Source organism: Trachurus trachurus (genome assembly GCF_905171665.1).
Source record: "Trachurus trachurus genome assembly, chromosome: 18".
In the NCBI taxonomy this organism is placed as follows: domain Eukaryota; kingdom Metazoa; phylum Chordata; class Actinopteri; order Carangiformes; family Carangidae; genus Trachurus; species Trachurus trachurus.
The window spans coordinates 11746144-11758631 of record NC_139909.1 but is presented as its reverse complement, the minus strand read 5'-3'; the positions used below and the strand labels follow the sequence as shown (position 1 = coordinate 11758631).

The following is a 12488-nucleotide window of genomic DNA, read 5'->3' as shown; positions in this document are numbered from 1 at the left end:
CGTGAATAACATTCCTTCATCCCACAGCTCGTGTTAAAACTGCAAATGTCAATTTCACACATTAGAAAGACGAAACAGTGAAGTGAACACATCGAGCTGTGGAGTCGGGTGATGGGATGGAGGCAGTGTAAACCGCCAGTGAAAGACCGGCTTTGTTTTGGAAATGATAAGTACGGGGCAGCGTGGTTAAAAGGCTTCTGGGCTGTAATCATGGACCTTCATGTCTGACTGACTGACTGACTGATTGTCGTTCTATCATCACTGCAGAGCAACAGGAGCACTGAAGGTGAGACTCAGTGAACTACTTTTATTATAATTTATTAATATGAATTATTATTAATATCCACTGGGGATATTAGGATTGTAAACAATTTGAATGTGTATATATTAGGGGTGTGACTGTGTACACGTGTAAACGTTTACACGGAATGAAACTGTAAACGTTTAGTAAAAAATCCCTAAACGATACACGCAATTATTATTTTTTTATTTTTTATTTTTTTACATAGCGTACATTTTGGGGGGCTGGGTGAAAAATAGTCCCTCACACTGTCTTAATTTAGAGAAAACTATGATTTAATAAAAATGATGCTGTGACGCGCTTCCCTCCTGACAAAATGTGTTGAGTGTGTGAGTTTTTTTTTCCTTTCTTTTTTTTTTTTTGCGAGCGAGTGTGATGGCGCCGCCACCGAGTAAACGCCCATCCGAAATAAACGCCGGGTCAGACATTGCTTTTCTGGTTGCCAAAAAATATTCTATACAAATATAGCCTCCCTAAACACAAACAAATAACCTTAAAAGAATTGAAAGGGGTGTCTCGAGACATTGAAGACGGCCGAGGACTGACGAGACGCCTCTGGGCTGGTTGCTCCTCCCGGTCTGTCCACTCCTCTCATCCGCACTTCAGCACCTGTCCAGGGCTGCACCGTGTCGGCTCGGCTCGCTCCTCGTTTTAAATGACTTTACTCCTTTTAAAAGTAGCGTAAACAATTTACTGTTCTGATCACTCATACGTGTGTATGGTTAGGCAGTACGGTGCATTATTATTAGTTATACTTCAAAAATAAAGGACGGTGGAGCGAGCCAGGCTGTAGCCCAGGACAGGTGCTGAAGTGTGGGAGAGGAGGGAGAGACTGGGCTCCGCGGGGCTCTGGCAACTTGCAGCGGATCAGGAAGGGTGGAGGTCAGCGAGAACGGGGGGGTACGGGGGTACGGTGGTCGACTCTGAACGCTCACCGGGCAGATCTCTCCAGTTACGGTGCGGTGCGTGTCGGGGGGGAGGGGGGCGGGACAAATCCGCCGTCCGGTCTCCTCCGCTCCGGTGTAACACCGGCACGGCGGCTGCAGTGTCACCGGCTGCGCATATCAGACTAAACAAAAATAAGGCTATAGCAACCTATAGGTCCTGAAGCGTGTACACGTGTACACGAAAAAAAATGCACAGTGTACACGTGTACATATTTTCGTACACGTTCACATCCCTAGTATATATTTAATTTGGGTTGTAATTAAATAAATTGGGGCGGGTTGTTTGTATGATTGTATATTTGGTTGTAAATTGATTATTGAAGCTGTTTAATTTATTAATAGATAAGTAAGAAAGGGGTAGGGCACTGTTCGTTTGTTTGTATTCTGTTTTTCGTTTTTAAATTTAATTCTTTTATGTTCGAAATAAATTCATTCATTCATTCATATTAGTGTTTCACTTCCTCCTACTCCTTCCTGGGCTTCTTTGTTATTAGGAATTATGTCGTCTGTGAGCTTGTCTGTGCGTTTATTTGGTTTTCAGTTCATGTTGTCTTTTGTCACATCACATTTTTTCATATATATAAGCTCAAAATAAAATGTGAAAATAAATAAATTATTACTAAAGGAGTCAGAAAAGAGTCCTCAATAACGAGGCTTCATACTAATCACTATAACCTACCTATCTATCTACAAATCAACCAGAAAACAGCTGCCTCTGATAGAAGTCTGGGATAAATAAATAAAAGCGACGGCGGACAGGCTCTGAGAGAGAGAGTGAGAGAGACAAGAAAGGAAATGTGTCCGACACCAGGTGAGTGTGCTGTAGTTCACCTGGTGGAGTGACGGGTCAGGCTGGGAACACACGTCACTCTACATATAGACGTCACAGCTGAGAGAAATGTTGCATTTCTTCTCTTTTTTTAAATTAATTTATTGTTTTCTGACAGAAAACCTCAGGATAGTTCAGTTCTAGCTGTTTAATATACATATGTTTTGTTCTGTCTACATTTCTAAAATGAGCTAATTTAAGAAGGGCAGGCAAAATAAGATGAGCCTACCCTTCAGCCTACACCTTTTCAGTCAAGGTACATTTGTTTTGTTTTTATACTTTAAGGGGGGAAAAAAGAAATGAATTATTGTTTGTTGTTTATTTATGTTTAAATCATTTGTGTATATATTGTTGTTTACTGATGTGTGTACTCGATTCTATAAGACCTTAATAAACTAAACTAAACTGTTTTCATGTCAGTGTCACATTCAGGTGTCAGTCTGTTTTATGTCATTCTGCTGATGTGATGTTTACATGTTGCTTCTCTCTATTTTCTCCACCACATATCCAGTGTGTTCGAGCCCGAGCCCGGTCGGTGTGACATGTTCTCTCTCTCTCTCTCTGTCTCCATTTTCTCTGTCTGTACGACTCTAACTGGGAAAAACATAATATATAAATCATTTCCAGTGGTTTATCCTCCCAGGAAAACTGGGAGCTCAGCATTTCCCCTGGAATACATTGTTAAACAAAGCGATGAACAACCACATTCCTGCTACATATAAGGAAACACACTGCACTGTATTACTCTGCAATTACAGTCAGCTGAGTCAACCAGAAAGTGCTGATTTCATGGGAAAAACACGGAAAATATTCAGATCCTGAGATATTTCGTGTGTCCATCTGTGTTTTCCTAAAGTAACTGGGATTGTGCGTCTGCAGGACCAACCAAACTAACCCTTTAAAGGGATAGTTCACCCAAAATTCAAATTTCACTCATTATCTTATCTTATCTATCATTATCTAGCTTGTTTGTAGCAGAAGCTCCCAGTGTTGCTCTGCCGGAGTCTCGCGCGATGTGCGGAGCCGTGAACTGGGTGTTGATGCAAATCGTGTGAGATTTGGACGGACCAGAAAGAGCAGTGCTGGGAGCTTCCGCTACAAACAAGCTTAAAATATAGACTTACTTATTTTTTTCCGGAACAATTTCTCATGTCGGGGCTTCAATACAAGGCGGACATTACAGACGAGCAGCATGGAGGTATTTGGATGTTTTTTTGGTGTGTCTTTTTGGACAAAGAAAAGTGAGCTCTGTTCGCAACCGTCATATGGACATGCAGTGCTGCACGGAGCCCCGCTGTAACTGAAGCCACGGAGGACTCTGAAACTTCTCCCAGCCCTTAGTCGACATGAGGGTGAGTAGATAATGAGTGAAATTTGAATTTTGGGTGAACTATCCCTTTAACAAAGGCATGAACGTGTGTGGGGGGGGGGGGGGGGGGGGTCTGAGTGTGAAGGGTCCAGACCTCTGCCTGAGTCACAGTTTAACATCCAGCATGAAGTCATCTAGACGATGCCTCATCAGTGACTCCACTCTAACCCGATTTCCATGCGAGGATCTGCAGCGATGAGACGCTCCTCTACTGTAACATGGATGTTGTCCCTACGCTGAACGCAGCTTTAAAAGGAGACATATTATACTGTTCTATAACTTAGAACATCCTTACAGTGTGTAATATCATGATATGTCCGTGATGAACCTCTGCAAAGTTGCACAACATGAGCTGTGGGGGGTCCGGCTGTAATCCACCAACCAGATTTCACGTGGTTTCCAGTCTCTCTGAACGCTCGGTAACGAGATCTCCGCGAGATTTGCGCAAAACCTGTCCGTTCAAACTGCAAAGGATGTGCACAAAACACGCCCACGACGCCCGTCACCCAACAACCGGAATCAATACGGAAACTCACAACCTATTTCCTTCCCAAAAGAACCCACTTCGAAATAATGTAGGTAAAGCTCACTACACACAACGATAGCGCCGAATGCCACGTTGCACCGTCAGGAATCACAGCATTTATTTTACTGGAACCAGTTTAAAGCTCATAAGCATAATATTTTGTTGGTACTTACAGTGCAGCGTTATGTTTGTAAGGAGGAAAAGTGTTGCTTGTTTGTCAATTTGTGTACTTTTAGTCATTGACATTAAAAACACACTCTTTTTGGTAGTAAAATAAGAGTAAAAGGTAAAAAAAAACATAATTTGGGAAACGAAACAAAGCATTTCACCAAGTGGCTGCACAGCGGTTGATTTTTCTTGACACCCGTACGAGACAACTAAGGAGTTTGTGGAGCTGAACATCCTGCAGAGCTGCTCTGTTGTGTTCAAAACGGACACAACGGGAAGCACAAGCAGTAAAATATGTGTAACACTGTGTCTCCTTTAAAAACAATCCAGTGGGTTCGTGCTGTCAGACAGAAGGAGAGGGAGTCGTCCTCGTCCTCGTCCTGGTCCTGGTCTTTTTAGCCCCATGCAGCAGCCGTCACTTGGCTGCTCGCAGACGTTTCCGGAAGCCGTGACAGATAAATGCCAGCGGGTCGTTGCCGAGCTTGGCAAACTGCTGGGGAGTGATCATTAGCCGGAGTCTTGCAAGCTGCTCAGAACCCATTCATTATCCTAACCTTTTCTAGCCCCAACTTCTATTCATGTCTGCTTTTCTCTTGCTTTTAAAAAGCTCGCTGCTCTTGTGCTCTGGCGCAGGCGTTACAGGAGGAGGAGGAGGAGGAGGAGGAGGAGGAGGGGGGGTGAATCTGTGACAATGCAGTTATGCAAAAGGTTTGAGTCCTCGGCACAATAAACCTCACACTCTGAAACGACCTGTCACTCCAACACAGACACGGCGCTGCTTGCTCCACTTCCTCAAAATATTCTGCTTCAGTAAAGGGTTTTAACGCGTCCGCCGCCGACACAGCGAGCTTCTGTTTACGTCTAAATAACGTATCGAGTAGGGAGTCAGAGGAGAGAAAAGCTAAACACTGACTGGATGTGAGTCAGGGTGTTTCTGTCTGGAAGAAGGGATCCTCACCATTTTTGGCCACCTCGGCGATGATGTTGGCTACTTTAGGAGTGCAGGAAGACTGGGGGTTCAGCAGGGTGGGGAGCAGCGGGAGGACGCCCATCTCCTGGATCTTCATGCTGGCCTCCGTGTCTGCAAACATCACAGTCAGTTACAGTCACATTATAATTGTATTCTCACTCCTACTGCTAGAAAACTCCAGGTCAGAAACAAATATGAGACATTAAAGTGTCAGATTGTACAATATCAATTAGAAACATGTCATGTCAATGCTCCTTATTAAGTGTGTCTATATTCTTTCCTATATAACGGATGTAAAATTGTGTTAGCTGCTATTTTTTTGTTGATGTGGCGCCTTAAAGGAGCTTCAGCTACAGGGAAAATGGATGGTTGCATCTGAATTGTGAGCAGAGGGACAAATGTGTGTTATACATGTAATAAAAAAAGAAAAACTATCATAATTATCTCTATAAATGCATTGTGAACTATTTAAATTGAAAATATCTATGCTAAATGAAAACAGGCAGAGACGTCTAAAGACTTTAACCAGTGCAAGAATCTGCTGACATCATGATTAAAACTGTGTATCTGACCGAGACACAGGAACGATTCATGAGCTCATGTTTGTAAGGAAAGAGTTAAAATATGTTGCCCAATGCCCCCCACCCCCCCTCACTGAAACCACTAATTAGTCACTTTGAGCCTCTAGGAGCTGAAAGTCTGTCTCTCTTTGTCCAATGACAAAAAATAAACAAATGGTGACGATACTTGGATCAGACATTTATGCCAAATTCTTATTTTAAGGCTGCAACTAATTATTATTTTCATTATCGATTCATCTTATTATTTAAATGATTAATCAATTACTTGTTTGGTCAATAAAATGTTACAAATTGTTGAAAAATGTCAATCAGTGTTTCCCAAACCACAAGACGACGTCCTCAAATGTCTAGTCTTGTCCACAAACCAAAGAGAGACTCGGTTTATTGTCATAAAGAAACAGAGAAACCAGAAATATTCACATTTAGCTGGAATCAGAGAATTTAGCCTTTTTTTCTTTAAAAACAACTCAAAATGATTATTCGGTTATCAAAATAGTTGACGATTAATTTAATAATCGATTATTGTTCGATTGATTGTTGCAGCTCTAGTTTGACAGGGAAGGTGCACAGCTCTCAGCTGTACCACAGTTAGCTACAAGCTCAATTTCATCTGAAACAGAGAACATGTCGACAAGGACGAAGAATCTAAAACTTTAATATAAAACAAACTCACCAAAAAAAAATAAAAATAAAAATAAAACAGTTCATAATCACAAAGCAGCATCTTCAACAACAACATTAACAAGATTTCACAACATTAAAGGGACAACGAGGAGTTTGTATTTGGTTATAAAAAAGTTGCACGTTAATGTGGATGAATCTCCGCTCCCCACATGGCTCCATTTTAGATAAATATATCGTTTTGTCTCTATCGTTATTTTAATTAATGGTGGAAACGCTGGGCGAGCCGACCAGCGTTTCCTTACTTTCGGTTTCGCGGACGCTGCCCGGGCGGGTCATGAGAATAACGCCGCCGAATCGCCGTTTATGGTCGGAACTACGACGGTATCTGATCGTCTTCGAACCTCCGACTTTAATTCTTGATGAATGAAAACACTTCACTTTCCAAAACTCCTCGTTGTCCCTTTAAAAGACTCTGCAGCTCCAATAATGCAGTTTCACACAGCAACAATAAGATCACACCGTCAGGTCAACTCACTTTCTGGACCAATAGAAACCTTCACCGCTTCACCTCCACTAATATAACCATCAACACTTTAACACCAGTCGACTCTCAGACGTTGCAGCAGCACAGGTGACAGGTTCCTGTTAGTCACAGATCAGCAGGAGAAGAAACTGCTCATCCACTCGTCCACATTACTCAGCCGTCTGGCAAACAACGTCCCACTGAGTCTCATTTCCAGTATATATATATAATATAATATAAATATATATATATATAGTTCTCATCCGAGCACAATCCAGATATGATTTATTAAATTAACAGCTGAGCGCTCTAATGAGAAGCGCTTCTCTTTGAGTCACGTAGGAAATATCAGCGAGCTGATCCAGGAGGACCCACGGCGGGGGCAGATTGCCACGGCGATTTTCGAAGCGACCGGACCGGGAGAGAAATGGTTTTTAAATACGAGCGCCGCCACCGCTGCTGCTGCCGCTGTGTCGTGTGTAAAAAAAAAAAAATCGGGCTGCGCTTACTGTTGTTGGCGAGCGCCTTGAGCAGACAGTCCAGGCAGCTCTCCACGCTGTCGGTGGCGCTGTCTGTGGACGCCAGCTTCAGCTTCTCCAGGGCGTCGCTCAGGTTGTCTGAGGAGGAAGAAGAAGAAACAAGAGAGTTAGCAGGGTGATGATGATGATGATGAAGAAGAAGATGATAAGCCTCGGTCCGTAAAGGTTTGTTTCACACATAGAAACCTTGCGAAATGTGCAGCTTTTTTAAAGGGGAACTAAACCCCTCAGTTTTGGATGACGTGCTCTAAGCTTGAAATTCAAAAAATGCCTTGATTATGGGCGGGACTCAGGAGCACTCTCCGATCCCCCCCCCTCCCCCTCCCCCTTGCGCCCCATTCACACCCGCGAAATCACACAAAAGAGAAAAAAAAGTAATAAACACACATCGACACTTCTGCTAGCGCTAACGAGCTACTAACGAGCTACTAACAGCACTAGTAGCGAGGACACTACTAGGAGCCCTAACACAGTGCATCTACAGCTGATCCGCCGGCTCGTTAGCTCGTTAACGGCTCGTTAGCGCCAGCGGCGGCCGCACTAACGATTCCCGTTCAGGCAGCTGTTAGCAGCCGTTAGCTGCAGCAGAGCAGCTAAACTGCCTAGCAACCGTTAGCTGCAGGCAGCAGCCGGTGCTGATTGGTCGGGGAGCTAGTGGACGGTGACGAAAGCTGCCTCCAAAACGTCATCTGCCTCCATCTCAGCCAATAGAAAAATTCGATTGTAATAGCCGTGTTTCAACCCATAGAGGGCAGTCACACTGCATTTTTACTACAAAATACACCAAGTTGAAATATTTTGACTAAAATGTCAAAAGTTGGACCAGAATCAACTGACAACACTACCTTATACCCAAATATATTTGTTTTCAGCAGAAAAAAGTGGTTTGGGGGTTTAGTTCCTCTTTAAGTTCACAGAGGTCTCAAAGAGGAACTATGCAGGATTTTTACCTTAACTAAACAGCCACGGGGTAATTGTGATGTGATGGTTAAAGGGATAGTTCAACATTTTGGAAAATTGGCCAATTTGCCATAATCCCTATAGTTTTAGCAGTAGGTTCGTTACCTTTAATTGTTGGTGCAAGCTATTTTTAGAACGGCGGAGCAGAGCCGTGAGCTGCTCAGAGCTACGCTACGGAGGATAATTTCTTGGTTTCCCTCATCAAACTCATCAAATATACAATCCAACAACTCCACAACGCTCTGGTGGACATGTTGTGACCCGCACATTCACCACGCTATGAGATAATAACAGAACGTTACCAGACAGAGTTGTTTTAGAGGGAAATTCATGCAAAACCGCTGAGGCGCGTTCCCATCTGGGGCAGTTTTTCGGCAGCAGTCTCTGTATTTACCTCGAGAACAGCTCGCGGCTCTGCTCCGCCGATCTAAAAATAGCTTGCACCAACAATTAAAGGTAACCAACTATATGGTATCGGACGATATGCTACACCCAGGTATCGGTATCAACATCGGCACTGGGACTGAAAAAGCCAGATTTGTGCTTCCCTAGTCCAAAACATCTTAGTTAGAAAGCTGTTACCAAAACACTACAAATATACGTCTCAAATAAAAATCTCTTCAACCGACCTACAGTAGATGCGTCCGTAATAAAATCCATCATCCTTTGCATCTGACTAAAATCCATCCAGGTCTAATTCAAAGCGAGGAGGCTGTGAGTGGTGCAGGTGCAGCAGCTGAGTGTATATCACTGTCAAACAGCCACAGTGTGTACATACACAGTCGTATTTTAAGCAAACCGACCAGCAAGAGACTGTTTGCACCACAGATGTTCATCTAAAATCTAAAGTCACACAGTTTCCTGCTGGGCTTTTTTTCCCCTCATCCTGAAGCTTCACACTTCAGCACAGACGCAGCAAATCGATGGGCGTCAGAAAACTGAAGGAAGGAAAGCACAAGAGGAAACAGCAGCAGCAGCGTCGGTTGTAGGAATCATAGGGATGCTGTATCATTACAGATGATGATAGTATATCACTTAGCCTAAATACAGCTCTCTCAGTTTACAGCTCATTTTTACTTTCATTTTTGAGAAGCCTGGGGTTAAATCCTGAATTTATAGCGGTGACGTCGTCTGACGAACTGACCAAACAGGTTGAAGGAAGACAAAGACTGAGCTAAGATTTACTTTCTAGATTTAGCTTTTGTCTTTAATTCAACCATAATAAGAAAGAGGGATGAAAAAATTGAGAGAGAAAGTAGCAAATGGCCGAAGGACCGACTTGAACTTGGGCAGCAAGGGGCAAAAACTAAGTGACAAGCATAGACACAAATAAAAGCTTTTAAAAAGCTGATGATGGCTTTGATATAGACTGTGATGCCTTTACAATAAGACCAATCAAACCTCAAACTGTGGAAAACATGAGGAAACAGTGATGGACATATGACATTTCTAATAGTTTCATCCAGCTGTTTGAGTCCATTCAAAATGACTGCGGTCAGCTGAAATGATTGCGATCAAGCGATTATGTAATAATTGTGAAAGGCCTAAAGACCTAATCAATTAATTGGCATAAAAAAAGCATAAGTTATCCAAACGGAGGTAAGAAGGTGACGTCAGTAGAGTCAGTGCTGCTAATGTGAATCCAGATTTCCTCTGAACTTCATTAACAGAGGCTGGTGGTGTTTTAATGAGGCTCTGACACTGTGATTAGTAATTATTAAAACTGTTTACTCAATGACTCACAGTAAATAATTCAATAATCTTGACATTAAATGACGCTGAAGGAAACACTGACTGAGCACGAACACAACTGTTTTGTTTTCTGTTTGTGAATTGTAAAATAATAGTTATTCGCTATTTATGATGACGACGGTAGAAGAAGCTCCGGGAAATTTGGTTTCGTTTTGTATTTTTGTTTCGTATTTTGTGTTTTCATTTCACTGTGACTTGTGATCGTATCAAGCGAGCTAAAATTTTAAATTTTAAATGTTAATTTCGAGATTTAATGTATTTTTTTTTAATCTCGGTGTGATTTGGTGAACTGCTTCACTCGTTTTCTTCCGTCTTCTTGCTCTTCTCTCCATTACGACATCTACAAGACATCAATCTGCATGACTGCCAGCCATGTTAACCACAGTGACTTGAATCAATGATTTATTGCTGGTGTGTGTACAGTAGGCTATGTCAAACATCAGGGATGTCATATTTGGTCAAACAAGGGAAAAAAAACAAATGACAACCTGGCTACTTCCTCATAATATATGTAAGAGTCACTGTTAGCCATGTTAGACAGCATCTCTACGGGATCTATTCTCTATGTTTATCTATTTCCAGGCTGATATTAACCAAGGTTTAATATAATGGCTAAATAAAGCTAACAGATTTGCAGCCTGCGCAGCTCCAGTACAGTAGCAGGGTGAAGCCTTTTCCTCCTGGATGGACAGCAGCTCTGCCTCCGGTTCAATCTGTGCAGTCCACTCCACAATCTCAGCAAAATCTGATTGGGAGGGAGACTGACCCGTCGGGTTTGGTCCAGACTGCACTCTAATTACTCCGGAGGCTGACACGCTGCTTTCTCCTTCAACTATATTGATCATCATTAGCAAAAGAAGGAGGTAAAAAAAAATGTTGCAGAGTTTTCCTAATGCTCATTTCCTTTTTTTTCACCATTTGAGCCTACACACACAAACCCAGGTGATGATGATGGTGGTGGTACGTTGCATAAGGACTGGGTGTGCAGACTGTGTTGCAGTGACCTGGTTGTTTCTGTCAGTTGCTTGCTGCTGGTGCGCTTACACATCCCACACATCCCAACCCCTCCATCCCATCCTCCTGGATATCTTTATACGATGACAAGCATGGATGGATGCAGCCCTGCCCAGTCTGGGCTTGTACACATTTAATGAAATACCTCATAAAACTGGCAGATAAATAATGCAAATCAGGAATGGGATAGTTTTTTTTCTAATATGGAGCAGTAAATATTAAATGTATGGATGATTCAGTCATGCAATCAGGAAGCAGTGCTGCTGTGCTGTGTCGTTCATCAATAAGCAGCAGAAATACAGGGAGCAGTGCAGTATAAACAGCAACACAAAGTGGGCTGCTGGATCCTATTGCATAACAGCTGTGGAGATGGAGAAGTGCCATCTACACCATCTCCAATACACACAGCCATTTCAGATGAGGAGGAAGAGGAGGAGGTGGAGGGGAGGGGGGTGTAACATACATGAAGCAAGCCGAGACCTGCACCACAGTCCCCGGCTCAACCACACGGAAGGAGCCGGTGATAGCAGTGATGGTTTATAATATAAATAATAATGCTTTTTCTCACTGTAAATACAAAAAAAAAATGACGACCACTGACTGGGAGCGGGTGTAGTCAAGTGGATGGAGTCAGCCAGTCAGTCAGTGAGGGGAAGCTACCCCACCCGAGCACTGAGGCGGACACGCACGGTCAGCAGCAGCAGCAGCAGCCACAGTCACAGTCACAGGCTTTTAAATGTATGACTGAATCATGTTTAGAACCGAACACAGCGGGTGGAACGTTAACGTGGTTCGAATTCGAATGCATTAAACATGACGTCAACAGTCGCTCGTTCTATTTTTTTTCTTTTTTTTAAACACGCCGGTCGTTGACGGGTTCGAATAAACCGACCGTTGACAACTACAGTTCAGTTGTGGTTGTTAGCAGCAGCAGCAGCGACTACAGCAGCAGCAGCTAAGCCGACTACTACTCACCCATCTCGGCAGGATGTTGAACCGTGCTCCGGGAGAGGAGGCGTGGAGGTGGAGGAGGTGGGGGGCAGCTGTTGAACCGAGTCGTACTAGCCGGAGGCCCCGCTTTTTTTTCTCTCTTTTTCCGCCTCAAATTGGTGAAGTTAGCGGGTTTTAGGTAGAGCTCAGCTAGGCTAATTAGTAGGTAGCGTAGCGACAGCAGCAGCAGCAGCAGCAGCAGCCGCCGGGGCCGGTCGGTCGGTCGGTCGGCTCGGTCGGTCAGTCCCCGCTCAGATGGATGGATGCTGCCGTCGCTGCAGCGGCCTGGTCACCGGCTCTCTGGCTCTCGCTCTCTGCCACCACCACCAGGTTAACAACACATCAGACTTCCTCTCATTTCCACGCCGACACTCAACGACCTGCTGCTGGCTGCC

At 43.6% G+C, this 12488-nt stretch overlaps 1 protein-coding gene across 2 annotated transcripts in view; it reads right to left on the bottom strand.

Annotated features, from left to right (window-relative positions):
* The window catches only part of rap1gds1 (RAP1, GTP-GDP dissociation stimulator 1), a 34066-nt gene extending 21578 nt beyond the window's left edge, over positions 1–12488 (bottom strand). For both annotated transcript variants that reach the window (XM_083992813.1, XM_083992814.1), the window contains exons 1-3: positions 12079–12488; positions 7348–7455; positions 5099–5221 (exon numbers count right to left, since the gene is read on the bottom strand). In XM_083992813.1, the coding sequence (XP_083848939.1) occupies positions 5099–5221; positions 7348–7455; positions 12079–12082 (235 nt within the window). In that variant the 5' untranslated portion in view covers positions 12083–12488. The remainder of the gene's footprint in view (positions 1–5098; positions 5222–7347; positions 7456–12078) is intronic.